The sequence below is a fragment of the Otolemur garnettii genome, unplaced genomic scaffold (genome assembly GCF_000181295.1).
Source record: "Otolemur garnettii isolate 467f Iridium unplaced genomic scaffold, OtoGar3 scaffold00097, whole genome shotgun sequence".
Classification (NCBI taxonomy): Eukaryota; Metazoa; Chordata; class Mammalia; order Primates; family Galagidae; genus Otolemur; species Otolemur garnettii.
Window position 1 is genome coordinate 3,840,178 of NW_003852492.1, and position 15,855 is coordinate 3,856,032.

The following is a 15,855-nucleotide window of genomic DNA, read 5'->3' on the forward strand; positions in this document are numbered from 1 at the left end:
GATGTCACCTGCTGCCCGTCCCTACCTCGTCCATGATGTCACCTGCTGCCCGTCCCTACCTCGTCCATGATGTCACCTGCTGCCTGTCCCTACCTTGTCCCTTACATTATCCCTCCCTCCCCTTTCCCCAGGAGTGTCTCACCCCTCATGCCAGGCAAGCTCTCACAATTCCAGGGCACCATTTCTAGAATCTCAAGCCATTGTAAATCCTTCTTGTCTTACAAAACAGCAAAGCTACAGATTCCCCTGTTAGACATCAACCCAGTGCCGGCGTGTCTTTGTACCTTGGTTGAGTCTCTCTCAGAGCTCTGCTTGTCTTTTTATGCCTGCTTCTTGGAGCTGCACAAAAGGCAGCTGGATGGCATGGTGGGGGAAAGTTCGAACGCCTCCCTCTCACAGTTTGGGGCTGCCCCTTGCTGCCTCTGAGTTAATAATGTGTGGCTCTCTAGCAGGGACTAGGGGATAGGAATACTTCATGAGGAGGCGGAGGTAGTATTGCTTCCTGGGATGGCCCTGTCAGGCAGTTGCCATGACCCTGTGAGAGGACGGGCAACTCTCCTCAGAGGGAATGTGCACAGGAATCAGATTCAGAAAGCCTCCCTCAGCCCTGGGCTGAATGTTGGCTGGAAAGACGTTGGAGGTTTGGCTCCGACACTTGCTTTGGAAAACACTTCCATTCTGCACACAGACCAAGATTCAGATGCCTCTAGGAGGATAATTATCTTAGACACTAGCAGCTCTGCAGAGGCCCTTCCCCAGTAAGTTTGGTTGGGAGTGATATCCTCTGTCCCCACGTCTTGGAACACTTCTCTCGTTGACTTTGTCAGGCTCTTTGAATGCAATGAGAGCTGTCCTGGGTCCCTGAGGGCTGACCCCAAGTTTGATGCCTTGCGGAACCTTTAAGTCTGGATCACGGCAAAACCCTGCATCCTGGGAGACCTCCCCTCCTCCTCTGGGGAATCTGTTGCAGCAACAACAGCATTTGTTCTGGTAGGTGTGGCCCTAAGTGGCAGTTACCATCAGGGGGGCACTCCTCTGTGTGGCATGACTGGTACTTGGCTCTCCGCCCCAGGCAGTATCTTCCTCCATTCTGAGGCTCAGGGTCCTTGCACTCACGGTGTGAAAACTGCACTCCTCCTCCACAGGTCCGAGAGCATTCTCCCCAGGGTCCCCACGGGGCCCAGCCTCCATCTACCACGGCCTGTGAGATACAACATCACACTGAATCAGGAGCACTGGGGAGACTTCAGTTGTCTGTCCAGCCAGGTGGCCATGGCCCTGACCTCCTTCTCTGGTTATTCTGATTTTGGTGCAAGGGGTTCTGCAAACTGCCCCAATCACGTGTCTACTGACTGTGTGGCCTGCTTGGCTATAAGCTTTGTGGAACCAGACACTGTGCTGGACTCTTAAGTGTCCTCCAGGGCACATTTGGCAATGACTGGAAACATTTTGGTTAGCACACTGGGGAGGCTGTGTCACTGGCAATGCACAGGCCTCACAGTAAAGGCTTATCCAGCCCAGTGTCTCTGGTGCTAAGGTAGAGAAGCCTCGTCTGAAAGCAACCACCGGGAGGTGTTGCCACTAGTCTGCCAACTACCAGTTATGGTGACAGGGTAATGTCTGGAAAATAGAATTGGTTTCCATTTTACAACTGAGCTATGAGAGCGAAGTTTTGCCCTTCATGGAGCAATCAAAATTATTATAAATTAAAAAAATTGACCAGGGTGGTAACTCATGCCTGTAAATCTCAGCATTTTGGGAGGTTGAGATTGGAGGATCACTCGAGGCCAGGAGTTTCAGACCAGCCTGGCAACATAGTGAGATGCTGTCTCCACAAAAAAATAAATTAAGAAATTAGCCAGTTGTGGTGACATAAGCCCGTGGTCCCAGCTACTCCAGAGGCTGAGGTGGGAGACTCCCTTGAGCTCAGGAGTTCACTGCAATGATCATGTGACTGCATTTCACCTGGATGACAGAACAAGCGTCAGTCTCTGAAGTAAATAAATAAAATTATAAAAGTAATACTTGTTCTTATAAAAAAAATAGGAACGTGCAAAAAAAGAAATTAATACTTCTTAAACACACCACTACCAAGATAAAACCATTGACATGATTTTTACCAACATCCTTTCATACTTTTGCTCTGAATATGTCATCACAGAGGTGGGCTGCTCTTATTGTACAAAGATTCTGTACATGTGATTCTGGCTCGGCACCTGTAGCTCAGCAGCTTGGGCGCTGGCCACACACACTGGGGCTGGCAGGTTTGAACCAGCTTGGGCCTGTTAAACAACAATGACCACTACAACAAAAAAAATAGCTGGGCGCTGTGGCAGGCACCTATAGTCCCAGCTGCTTGGGAGGCTGAAGCAAGAGAATTGCTTAAGCCCGAGAGTTTGAGGTTGCTGTGAGCTATGATGCCATGGCACTCTACTAAAGGTGACATGTGAGACTGTGTCTCAAAAAAAAAAAAAAAAAAAAGATGTGATTCTGTGTATGCGGAGTTCTTTATGATCTGTCTTCTCGCCTTAAAAATAGACGAGAAACATCATCCCTTCCTCATTTCATGTCAACCTCTCCCTGCATTTAGCTCAGCTCTGCTTCTGGGGAGGGGTGGACGACCCCCTCTCCACTCAGTCACATGGGGAACGACATGGCTCAGGCACAGCAGGCAGCCAGGCTCAGGACTGAAGACTGAGGACGGCTCTCAAGGGTGTCCTGGTTAAAGAGCTTAAGCCTGGCCCAGGCTGTGAGGCTCGACAGTGCCGTTTCCTAGCGATGGCTCCGTGACTCACAGTCAGAGAAATGTGATCAACCTCGAAGTCTGGAGGGATTAAGAGCAGGGCAAAGACGCCAGCCACTTAAAAATCCTCCCTGGCCAAGACGTGGAAGCAACCCAAGTGCCCATCAACCTATGAATGGATTAACCAACTGTGGCATGTGTATACCATGGAGTACTATTCAGCCATAAGAAAAGATGGAGACTTTTCATCTTTTGTGTTTACTCGGATGGAGTTGAAACACATTCTTCTTAGGAAAGTATCTCAAGAATGGAAAAAAAGTATCCAATGTACTCAATACTAATAGGAAACCAATATATAAACAACTAAGTGCCCAGAGGAAGGCAAAAACAAATACAGTCTAGCAAGGGGGAGGAGAGAGAAGGGAGAAGGGGAGGGAGGGAGTGTAATCAGCTGGATCTCAACTAATGTGCCTAAGGCAAGTGTGTTCAGCGCTCCCCGCCCACCCCCACCCTGGGCTCAACTACAACTTGAACTTTACCTTAGAATTGAGAACAGTGTAACCTAAACATTTGCACTCTCATGTTAATATGAAGTAAACAAACTAATTTAAAAAGACCCTCACTGGCATGGCCTTGGTTTTTCTTTCAAGGTCATTCTCTCTGGGCCCAATTTTCTCTGCCTGGTCAGAGGTGGCTCTGATTCCTGGTCCCTCCTCTTCTTTGGCTATGGAATTCCCGCCATGGTTGTCATTCCCCTGACCTCTGTCAATATGAATTCAGCTCTAACACAGAGTGCTGTGGATACTTTCTGCTCAGTTCTTGAAGGCGTGCTCCTATTCCAAGTTGCTCTGTTCGGTGCCCAGCCACCTGTCTTCATGCCTTTCACCAATCAGCAGGAACCTCAAGTCACCCCCAAAGCCCCTCCACGGGGGGAGTAACCGCAGCTCTATCCCACCAGCTATGAATACAGCACAAGGACACCTCACTCATGTGGATTTATACACTTTGGTTTGTTAAACGTGGTGATTTTACTTAGAAGTCCTATGTTGCAGCTGGGCCCAAACTCTCTTAGTTGTTGACTCTCAAGAGTGGCTTCCCCCTTGAAAACGGCCCTCTGACTCCTGCCTTCTACTTTCCTCTTCTCCTCCCCCTCCCCGCACAGGCCATCTCTCACCTTGGGCCTCTCCACGGCCTCCTCAGGTAGACAGCTGCCTTCCAGGCACAGGTGTCCAGGTCCACAGGGTGTGCCGTCGGCCCAGGGCAGGCTGCCATTCTTGGTGTGGCAGAGGGGCTCAGCCCCATCAGTGTGGCACCAGAGCTGGGCGCAGATGTCCTGTGCAGAGGTGTTGGGGCAATGGCGGAAACCTGGCCCAAAGATCTGCTCACACTGTCGGTCCAGCTCATAGAGGGCCCTGCGGCCCGGGAGGTCTGTGGGGAGGGGGAGGGCCGAGGTGGGGGCGTCTAGGAGACAGTCTCCTGAGAGGGGGAGGAAGCACAGGATTATGAATGAGGGTGGGGTCTCCCTCTCAGATCTCTCAATCTATGACTCAATCATAGACTCTCAATCTATGGGGTTGAAGGTCTAGGCGTCACGGCTTCCCTGTCCTCCACTTAAAACCCTCGGCAACCCTCAGTCATCTATGCAGAGCTTACTTCAGTTTTGACTATCAGTTGCCAAGTTTTTCTAGGACTTTCCTCTGCTACGTGGAGGATGAATTGACCCTGACGTTCAGCATGTGCCCAGTGAATGCCAACTAATGATACTAATCCACATCACAATATACTGGGGATGTAAATATTCTATTAAAAAGGATGTATGCTGGCGGGGCATCGTGCCTCATGCCTGTAATCCTGGCACTCTGGGAGGTCTGAGGCAGGGGATTGCCTGGGCTTAGGAGCTGGAGACCAGCCTGAGACAGAGCAAGACCCTGTCTTTACTAAGTAAAAATAACCAGTCGTTGTGGCAGATGCCTGTAGTGCCAGCTGCTTGGGATGTTGAGGCAAGGAGACTTGCTTGAGCCCAGGAGTTTAAGGTTGCTGTGAGCTATGATGCCATGGTAGAGCTATGATGCCATGGTAGAGCTACGATGCCATGGTAGAGCTACGATGCCATGGTAGACCTATGATGCCATGGTACTCTAGCCTGGGATGACACAGTAAGACTCTACGTGCCTCCCCCCCACAAAAAGGTATGAAATAACACCCAGATATTGCAGTTTGGATAATCTATTATTTTTGCATCTTGTGTATTTCTGCCTCCTTTAATGAGAAGATGCTAAAAGCCTTGCTTTACGCTTTACGCTCTGCTCCGCTGCACTCCAGCTGCTCCCACCAGGCACCGCTCTTCCCACTTCTTTCCCACAATTTGTTTGCCGCCTGTTGGCCCTTTCTGAGCTGTGGGGGACTCTCCTCTGTACTCTGTTCTTCCACTGAGCAGGCTCTGCTCAAACCCACTTCCTCCAGGCACCTTTCTCAGACTAATTCCACCCGCTTCGTGACTAATAAATCTAAATTGGCCCAACTCAGGCTGACAGAAGATGGGGCAAGGGAGACTAGATGTTGGGGGCTGGTTTGAATGTCACAGCAAGGGAGGCCGAGTGGGCACCCCTGTTAGACGCATGTCTAAGGGCTCTGTGAGAAAGTGCAGCTAGAGGGGACAGGCAGGGAGGACGTGGAGCCTACCGTGCCCGCCGTCCAGCAGCTCTGTGAGGTACATGGCACTGCAGGGGGACCAGGGCAGCGTCTTGTTCAAGTGCACGAAGAGTGGTGCCATCATGTGGTGCTTGCCCATGGGTCCAAAGAGCCTCATGCAGGGTTTAGAGTCGTCGTGGGGCATGCTGAGAACATGTCCTGGGGGAGCAGAGAGGCCGCCATCCACTTACCTGCCTGTCCTGCCAGTGTGCTCCCCACTTGGCCCAGCAGTGGGGACAGCTAGGGGAGTTATCTGCTATGCTGGGAAGTCACCAGCTTCTTGTGGGAATGGCCACCCCCTTATTCTCTGGAGACATTCGTTTCTGGCTTCCCCGGGCTTCTCTCCTCCAGGAGGCTGTCTCATGACTGAGGAGCCCTCGATCCCCCTGTATTCCCTGCCGCAGCCTGTCCAGCACTCACATTCCCTCTGTCATCCACTCCCCTATGTGGACAATTCATCTTCCCCCAACCCTTCTGCTCAGCTGTGTACAGCACCCGGACTCCACCCGCACACTGTCTCCAGGTGACCGTGGAGGATGGTCCAGGCACGATTTTAGAATTTTGGCTTTATGATTGCAGGGGAGTGGAGTTACGTGCAACAGCCTCAAAAACAGTATCTCTATGTACATAATCGCTCTGTCAAAATTACAAGGAGACAATTGCTAAGTGTGAGGGCCGCATATTCCTCAAGATCTGGGCCACCTGGGCTCGGGAAGAGGCTGTTCCCTCGGATGTGGTGCTGGGGGCTTTGGCAAATCTCACCTAGTTCATGGGCCAGGGTGTGGGCTGCCTGGAGCCCCTCATCCTCAATCACAGAGCAGCTCTTGTTGGGGTCACAGATGGTGCCGATGTCTGCCACTCCCAGGGTGTCACACAGCCCCTCCTTCCCGCAGAAGTTCTGCGTGGTGGGGAGAGAGTGAGAGCACATCAGTGTGAGCGGGTGGCGTGCACACGAGTCCCCGAGGGAGGTCTGTGCCTCACCAGCATTTACTCAGCTTTCCCAGGAGGCAGAGCACTGGCAGGGCCCGGCATCTGGATTTCCAGCCCAGAGTGGTCGGTTTATTGGGCTTTTCTGTCTTGTTTATGGTCAAGTCAGGTCACTCATCCTCAGACTTTCTAACTTGGAGAGTGACCCAAGAAATTTACTTTCCTTATAAAACAAGAAACAAAGCCCCACAGGCTACCAAGATGGATTTCTGAGGGCCACAGCACAGGAAGGCTCCCTCCGTCTTCACATGAGCCACTCATGGGAGGAGGCCCCTTCTTTGGTCTCGGCTGGTGGCACCCGAGGGCTGGCTGGGACTTCAAAGGCTTGTTTTGGGAGGCAGGGCACAGTGGCTCAGAGTGCGACCTGACAGCAGGACCGTTAGCAGTCACGGGTGCTGCCCCGGGTGGCCCGTCTGCACTCCGCTTCTGCAGAGAGGGGATAACACCAGGACTTGTCTGTGGGACTGTCGTGAGACGGAAGTGGTGCACAGGGCCTGACATCTGCTGTCACATTCTCTCACCGTCAGGAAGAGGTCCATTTAAATTGTGCCAGATCAGCATGCCGGCCCCCTGGAGTGGGGAAATCTTGAGGGGACCCCCTAGCTACCTGCCCTGTGTTGAGCTAGAACCCCTTGGTTCAGTCCCAGATGGCTTGCCAAGCTGTTTGAGCCCACTGCTTCTTGTTATGTATGACCTCAGCAGACAGCTGGTCACAAACTTTTGGAAACGAGCCCTTACGAGATTCTTCTCCTTCCCTTGCAAATACCTCACACTTGTCCTCATGACCTCCTCCCTGTCATTCTGAGCATGAGGCTTCTGGTGTCCAGCTGGGGCCAGCAGGGAGACAGTTCCCATGTTTGGGCAGGCCCAGTGGTCCTCTCTTTGATCCGCCCATCCCGCCTCCCTTCCTCCCCGGGGCTTCCGGAGCCGGGCACAGACCTGTCTGGTGAGCAGGATGGCTGTGTCGTAGTGCTCTGGGTGGCGGTCACTGGGCTGGTTGAATTGCCTCTGCCAGCTGCAGAAGTTGCGCAGTGTAAGCCCCCCGTTGTCCGACACCTCTGGGCCCCACCTTTCATCCTCGACTATCAGCACTTTCACCACCATCAGGTTGATGGAGTTTTTGATGCTGGGATGCTTGTAGATTTGGGCCGCCACGGACATCAACGTGAGGATGTGGTTCTGTCAGGAGGGAAGGAGCACGGGCAGAGAGCAGGCTCAGACCTCCTGGCTTTGGCCTGCCCACTGTCACCTCCTGTTGACACTGGGCATTTACTGTGTGCCAGGCTCCGGGCTGAGCATCTGATTTATAGCACTCACCAAAGACTCACAAAACCCTGGGGGCCTTGGCGACATTTCTCTTCATTTTCCACATAAAACAACTGAGGCTCAGTAATCGGTGAGTGCAACAAGCAGTTGAACCCAGACCTACCTGGCTCCAAAGCTTGTACACTTAACATCCAGACCAGCTTCATGTGACTATCTAAATCCAAATTAATTAGAACTCACTAAAATTAAAGTTACAATGTGGCACTGGTGACATGTCAAGTACATCAGTAGCCACATATGGCTGTGGCTACTGTACTGGAGCCTGCAGATGGAAAGTTCTATTGGACTGCCGGCTTACTCTGTCTTTATCTTGACACCAACTGTCCCTGCCAACCACTGGCCTTGACCCAGAAGCAACTAGGTGAACGCTCAAGGTCAGCAGAATTTCCCACTTAGAATCCAGCCACTCTCCTGCCATCTGGGGACAACCTCTATTCGTTGGGGTGGGAATTACTAAGCCTGAAAACTTTGCTCTGAAGTCTCTCTCCTCACAGTAGTGGCTACTGTGCACTGTCACTGGCACGCAGTGCACATGTCACCTTGTTAAACTCTCACGTGGACGCTGTGAGGTAGGTATTGTAATTCCCATTTCCTGAATGAGGATGTCGAGGGTCACACAAATCAAATAACTTGTTGAAGGTCACACAGCTATTACAGCCAGGATGCCAGCCTGTTTCTGAAGTCCTTGCTATTCACGTTAAGTTCCCCAGGGCTCCATTTCCTACTTTCTGTCCGGACAGCCCAAATGGGTCCCTTCCCTTCTGCATGGGGCTTGAGAAGTCACACAGAGACCTGAGAGCTTAGGCTGCTGCCTTCTGTTTTGCCCAGCCAGCCGACACAGCCTCCACCATTGCTCAACCTCCTTCCTGTCTCTGGGCAGCCAGCTGCTCCCCTGAGGGAGTCCAAGGCTAGGCGAGGCCAGGTGGGCACTTACTTTCCTGCTTCAGAGGCCCCTCCATGAGGTACTGTTGGGTTATTTTGCAGAAGGGGAGGGGGAAGGGGAGACGCAGGTATGTCTTGTGCCCCAGCATGGCCAGCTGAGCTCCTCTTGCTTGCCCTGCCTCTCTGGAGCCCCAGCTCTCGGGAGCCTCTCTCTTTTCTCTTCCTGCCGTCTGGAAGGTGGGAGTGGAAGGGAACGGCTGGAGAGGGACATTCCATCGGGTGAGGCCATGTGTGGGAGTTCCAGATGAATCCCATTATTTGTGAATGGGATCTGTCTGTTCACCTCGCAGGCAACAAGCCAGGTATTTTGTTAGCCCCGCAGACAGGGGCAGGCAGGTTACTGAGCATGTCAAACACTCTGGCTATGTTTAGGCTGATGTAAACATCTTATCAGCAAGCTGAAACTTGGCACTTGCTCCTGGAGTTGGATTCCGGAGGGAAAAAAGCAATCACATCATTATGCAACCAGACTGAGCGCTGAAGAATGGCAGCTTGCTGAGGCCAATTCCTGGCCAGGTCTCTGCTGCTTCCAGGAGGCAGAAAGTCTCCGGGTCTCTTTAGGAAAGGCCATGATCTGATGGTCTGGGGACCAATCCATGGGATTTCTTCCAAGGCAACCTTGTCCTCACAAGATTTATTCCTGTTGAGTCCCAATTTTATTCTCTGAAAACTGGGCAAGACGGAGTCTTACAAAGAAGGTGTAAAGCCAAGAGATGCCGGCTGCTGAGGGTTGGGACCAGGCGGCTGAGCACTAGGAATGGGAGACTTAAGGTCTGGGACGGGTCTGCGTGCCGAGTGGAGTGGGTCAGACTGAGGCTGAGCAGGATCGGAAGCTGTGGTCTGAATCTCACTGTCTCAGAGGGTCACTTTCACTCCCAGAGGGCTGCGAGGATTCTGTGCGTGGTCCAGTGTTCCTTCCCAAATCCCAACTCCTGGTCCCTCTACCCTCTCCACATCACTGTCTCCCTGAGCTTTTGGGGACACCAGCTGGGGTCCTACCACCCTCCCTCCCAGTTAGCTCTTCTGAGAAACACTGGCAGCAACATCCTACATTCACAGCTCATCTCACGGTTCCTTAGGGACTAAGAGCCTCTGCTTCATCACCAGTCCCTTGGGCCCAAAGGGCAGGCCTGACGTACAGTCCCATGGGGAACAGGCCCAGAGCTGGTCAAGGAGAAGGTCAGAAGGCTCGCTCCACCACCTGCTGTCTATTTATACCTCCCTGCTCACCACACCGGCACAGGCTGCTTGCAGGATCCTGCATCCCAAGGCTGGGGCTCCAGCGCAGCAGGTGACCTCTAAAAGCCTTGTCAGGTAGGTGGGAGCCTATGATGAGTCTGTCTAGGTGGCCAAGCCACCTTGCTGTTGGATGACTTGGGGAGCTCAAGCCCTTAACTCTCATTAGGGAGAGGAAGAATTTTTAAGGGCATCTCCTCTTCCAGTGGTGCCCCCCAGACCTGGAATAGAGGAGAAGACCCCGGCCAGCTAGCTGGACATGGCCCTCTTGGGTTCTCTAGCATTTATAAGCAAGGAGATTCCTCTGTCAGACCCCGGTGGCATCCACAGCCAACTTTGGTGGGAGTCTAGTGAAAGGCCAGGCCACAGGCAACGGTTCTCCCACCCAGAACATCACCCCTTACGCTTCACACTGTAGGTCCTACCCTGCCCCTGGCAACTCCCCCCAGGAAGGCCAGGAGAAGAAGAGTGGCCACAGGGAAACCTCCCACCTCCATACCTGGTACAGGCCTCTTCCCTCCTGCAGCCCCTGCCGGGCTGCAGGAGGCTGTGCTGGGGGTGGGGAAGGAGCAAAGGAAGAAGGAAAGTGGGGGAGACAGGAGAGGGACTGCACAGACATCCTCCAGGTCCTCTTGTTCTCCAAACAGCCAAGGGTGGTGTCACCCGCCCAAAGCTCACAGTTGACCAAAACTCCCTTCACTCAGAGGCAGGGCAAGCTGTCATGTGTGACAGCGAGGCTGAAGCAGCAGTGCCTGGCACCCCAATAAAGTTTGGCCATCTTGTCTCTCCACTCTGAAAAATGATTTCCATCACCAAAGGCAATGCAAGTAACAGCTCTGCTTTGTTGAGCACCTGCTGGGTACCAGGTCAGGGGCGTCCGTATTTTGTTGCATCCTCAAGACCACTCCAGGACCTCAGTGTAACTACTCCTATGTTGCTGGCGAAGAAATCAAGGTACAAGGAAATAGATGCCTTGCTCAAGGGCCCTCGGTTATTTCTATTTTGCTCCAAAGTCTGTGTTCTTGGTCTTCAAACTCACTGCCACCCATCCTTGCCGCCGTAAGGAAAACTACAGTCCAGCCAAAACAAACGCAAAGCAAGCAAGCTGGCCAGCAAGCCCGCCTGTCACTGGCTGTACACACCCTGCCCCTGGGGCACGGGCAAGTGGTGACCTTTGGATGCCGAGACATTTTGGGGGGAAATATTCCATATCCTTGATCACTCTGACAGCAGCAGACACAAGGGATGACAAAGACTCATTTCAGGCATGAACAGCACTTGTCTTTCCCCCGTGAAGACGCAGATAGCTGCAGAGCTGGTGGGCAGGCATGAGTTTCTGTTACCATTCAAACCTTGGGAGTGAAAGATGGAACTGTGATAATCATGGGAGGACAGGCACAGACGGGGACAGTGCTGGGCAAACTAGCCTATACAGTCACTTTACTACTTAGACTCTTTTTTCGAGAGGACATAGGTATGGGGGAGTCAAGACAGCCTTGACTGTGACAGCCTTTTCTTGAAATCAGCCTGTCAAGTCCAGCCTCCTGGAAATGCTCTGGCCTGCCTTGGGGAAGAGGAGTGCCACTCTCAGGAACCTCTCTGCTAAGAAGAGAATTCAGAAGCTCCGCTCACTGCTGAATGCTGGTGGGAGAGATTTCCCAGACTGAAATCTGGTGGGTACTGCTCACCCTGCTCCTGTTTCAGTTCATCCAGGGCACAGTTAGTTGCAGCCGGATGTAGACAGAGTTAATGGACTCTTCCGAGGTGGTCCCTCTTTTCAGAAAGCTCCCTTTGTCTGAGCTCCTTAACTCTGAAGCCAGATAAGAAGGTGGGAGGCAGGGGCCCCTTCTGTCAAGGGATTAAGTGAACTCAATTGCTCAGAGTTCTGGAAAACTTCACTGTCACTTAGCACTGAGATTGGCCTCAGGAGTGGCTAATTCTTTCCCTTACCCTTGAAGGTGGTTTCTTCTTAGGATATATGTGACCTCACACTTTGCCTGGATGTCTTTGGACTGCTGGATTTGAGGACCTACTCTCACTTCAGCGTAGACAGAGAGTCCAGGCCTTCGTCTGAGAAAGAGGCATCATGGTAAGGTAACAAACAGTGGAAACTCCAGCTGCAGCCCTGCCACTTAGGAGTTGTGTGACCTTGAGGGAGCTACGTATCCTTGTGAGCTGTGGATTCTTCCTCTGCTCCGCTCACAGGTATTTCCACTGAGATGACTCCTGTAAACCACTGAGCACATGTTCAGAGAGTGGCTGAACCTTCCAGGAGACTGGCTCATTGTGAAGCAGCCTCATGGAAGCTTAGACTAGAACTGGTTTCCTAGTCCCGGCATCTTGTCTCAGATGAGGATCTAAGCCCTAGAGAGGGCAAAGGCTCTTTTTATCATCTTCACGTACCCCCATTACTAAGACCCCCCCCAAGTGCCTTCCATATGTGTGAATGAAGTCTCCTGAGACTCCTTCGACTATTAGATAAAGAACTGGCTCCCACTGGGGGAGGTGGGTCTCGACAGGTAAGATCTTGGGGTACCAGGACTTGATTTTGACTCTTCTCTCAGCTGAGCTCATGGTCCATTTTAGGAAGCCCAGGGGATTGAGTGGAGGCCAAGCCTGTCTCGTGGAATCTCTGGAGCTGACCAGAGCAGAGGGGCCAGTGGGTGGCATTGAAACAGCTGTGCACCCCAGCATGGTGGCAGCCAGGGTGGGCTGGGACATCATGAGCTAAGGTGGAGGTGGTGAGGCTGGTCCCACTGAGGGAAGACTTTCCTTTTAGGTATGAGACCTAGAAGTGGGCCACCACCCTTCTCCCTCCCTCACATCCAGGGCGAAGCACTCAGCCTTTACAGCTGGTCCAAGTGCACACTCCTGGTCCAAGTTGGCTAGCTGGGTGTGAGGTACCTGTATGTGGCTGTGAATGGTCCAGAAACACATGTATGTGGGGTAGGGTGAGGCAAGAATGAGCCAGGCTGCTCAGGAGGATGGAATGCTCCAGTGGCTCCCTGCAACAGCTGCTCTCTGACTTTTCTGTGGCAGAAAACCTGGATCTCAAGTTGAAGGGAACAAAACTTGGTACACAATGCAGCCGAGCCTCCTGCTCCAGCCCCTGCAGCCTGGCACCAAAGCATACTGCTTCTAGGCAGCTGTGATGTCTGTGGATGCCAAGTATGTCCTTGAGGCCAAACCCAGCGCCTGCAGTGTCTAGGTGATGACCTGAGAGTGAGACCAGAGGATGATGTTAAGGAGGACACTGTGGGTCTGCTGTGTCCTCCAGTTCCTGTTGGTGCTCCTAGGTTTTGATTTTCAGGCAGATGTCAGGAATTGGTCTATAGTGGGGAATCCATGGAGGGAGGGGTACAGCATCCTAGCTGTGGGTTCATAGTGAAACTGTCTCAGCCTCTTAATGGTGGATCCATCTAGAAATCAGGGGGTTCTAAAGGGATGGGAGATCCCTCTTCTCACCCCATTCTTGCCACTATCCTGAGTAGGACTGGGGGAAGAAGTCTCAAGGAAGGCAAGGAAAGAGATATTAAATGAGTATTGACCCAAAGCTCAAGGGGCAGGCCGCCTTGGTGGCTCCGAGCTGCCCTGCAGTGCTCTGAGGGGCGTGCATGCCAGGAGAGCATGCTGGGAGCCTGCCTGGGGTGGCCGGGGCAGCCACACGGACCTCTCACCAGCAGTGCTTCCATGCTGCCCGTCTGCTCCCCACTATCTCTCCCACTCTGCCATTGCCAGTGCTAGCAAGGGGGGAAAATCAGGTGAGAAGTGGAAGACTGACTCCTTGTCTGGACTCTTCTGCACAGGTGATGCTGATGCCCTGTTGCCCAACAGTAGGGCCTGAGTAGAGCACAGAATGGGGTCCCCAGCCAAGATTGCCATCACTGCAAAGGTGTTAACTGAGCAGCTGTGGTGCCAGGATCCCCGTTTCAGGGAACTGTGACCTCCCGGGAGGTCAGTTCTTCTCTCCCTGGCACATTTCTGGTTCGATGCTCCCTAGGACTAGAGAAAGTGTCCTCCTCTCCTGGAACCCTTATCTCCTTTCTTCCTGGGAAGACCTTCATCATCTGGTTTTGGGGGAAGTTTTGGGGTTCAGGGTGACACAGACACTTCTGCTGAGTCAGTACCACTTTTGCATCAAGTTAGCAACAATCTGGCTACCCCCCCATTTGGTTTTTCCTTCCAGCTCAGTTGAGAGCTGTGTCTGGGATGGGGGCAGCTGGGCGGACCACGTATGGTCCTGGCTCCCTCAGAAACTCAGACTTAAGGGGCGCATCTCAGCCCCCCTTCCCTTCCTTTTCCACTGAAGCTTCAGTTTTCTGGGCTGAGCCCCCAGGCAGAAATTCTGTTCCCCTCCTTTTTTGTGCTGGATGTTGGCACTGCCAAGTTCTGCCGGGGCTGAGAGCCAGGTTGGCAAGGTAGTCCGTGCCCCTTGATCAGAACCAGCTGGGCGCACAGAAGTCGGGCAGCCCCTGTCCAGGTTCCCCCTCCAAACAATGTCTTTTACTTATGGCAACCCAAAGGGAATCAAACAGCCACCTCTTTCCACCCCATCTGCCTCTCCTCAAAAGCCCCTCAGATCTGGACACAGTAGAGGGCTGAGAAAGTAGGGTGGGTGATCTTTCTAAACGCTCAGCCACATCTCTGCCCGGAGAGGCAGGTGCCTCGGGGCGTTCAGTCAGCCACGCGCTGCAGGAGATTCAGGATGGGAGGGACCAGAGTCACACCTCCAGTTCAGACTGGCGGGGCTAGGGTGGGGTAGGGAGGAGGAAGCCAGCTAACTGCTCTTTCTGAGAAAGGTGAGCGTCTCGCGCGGGGTCGCTCTTGGGAGGATGAGGATCCGGAAGGGTTGTTCTCAGAGGGTTTGGGAAGGGAAGAATTTGGAGACGCTGGGAGGCGTCTGGGGGCCTCCAGGGAAGGCGACCAGGGGAAGTCTGGGGTCCTACCTGCAGGTCGGCCCCATAGAAGGCAGCCATGGACGCATCGGCCACCAGCAGCGTTTCCACGAAGCGAGCCTCAGAAACAAACCGCTTGGTCCTGCTCGTGGCCCCCAGGGGTGGTGGCAGCTCGCTGGCGCCTTCTGCCTCTTCTTCGCTCTCTTCCTCCTCCTCCTCCTCCTCTTTCTTCTCGCCCTGATCGTCTCCTCTCTCCTGTCCCTGACCCTCTCCTGTCTCCATCTCCCACTCGGGTCCTCGAGGAAGGGGTCGGGCTTCAGAGGCGAGCCCGGAGGCCCCGAGGTCCCCGCCGGAGCCCCAGCGCTGCAGGCGGTGAGGCTGACTCAGGGAGCCCCCAGCGCCCTGCGGCTGGATGGTGAATTCCTCGCCGTCCAGGAGGAAAGAGCCGCTCAGCCCGCGGCACAGGCTGACGGCCGCCAGCGACTCGGGCTCCCCATTCACAGTGCCCGAGAAGAAGCAGCCGCGCAACTCCCGCTCGCCCCCGGCCGCCCGGCCAGAGCCCCCGAGACGCTCGATCTTGAATTCGGGCGCCAGGAAGCTGTCGTCGGGCGCCAGGCGCAGCACGAAGCCCTTGCCGAAGGCGGACAGGTGGAGCGCGAGCTCGCCGGCGCTGCCCGGCAACCGCGTGGGCACCACCAGCTCCGCGGCCTGACCCCCAGCTGCGGTCCGGGCCGGGGCGCCCCGGGCGAGCTGAGGCGGCAGCGGTAGCAGCAGCAGCAGCAGGAGCGGCGGCCACCGGGGGCCGGCGGGGGCGCGGAGCATGGGGGCCTTGGCTGCAGCGTGCGAGAGGGAAGAAGCCGGCCCGGCGCGGGCAGGTGCTGGCGGCCCGAGCGCAGCCCAGCAGCTCTCTCCAGGAAAAAGCGGATCAATCAGACGCAGTGCCGACCTGGCCCGCGGGGCCCGCTGGCGGGAGGCGGCGGCGGCGGCTCCCCCGGCGGCCCCTCTGGCGGGAGCCGGAAAGAAAGGAAGGGGAGA

At 54.1% G+C, this 15,855-nt stretch overlaps 1 protein-coding gene across 1 annotated transcript in view; it reads right to left on the reverse strand.

Annotated features, from left to right (window-relative positions):
* The window catches only part of ADAMTS8 (ADAM metallopeptidase with thrombospondin type 1 motif 8), a 20,935-nt gene extending 5,293 nt beyond the window's left edge, over nt 1–15,642 (reverse strand). Inside the window, exons 1-6 of the mRNA XM_003795911.2 lie at nt 14,872–15,642; nt 7,361–7,600; nt 6,197–6,332; nt 5,426–5,593; nt 3,918–4,219; nt 1,018–1,201 (exon numbers count right to left, since the gene is read on the reverse strand). Coding sequence (XP_003795959.1) covers nt 1,018–1,201; nt 3,918–4,219; nt 5,426–5,593; nt 6,197–6,332; nt 7,361–7,600; nt 14,872–15,642 — 1,801 coding nt within the window. The remainder of the gene's footprint in view (nt 1–1,017; nt 1,202–3,917; nt 4,220–5,425; nt 5,594–6,196; nt 6,333–7,360; nt 7,601–14,871) is intronic.
* Between the last annotated feature and the right edge of the window lie 213 nt (nt 15,643–15,855).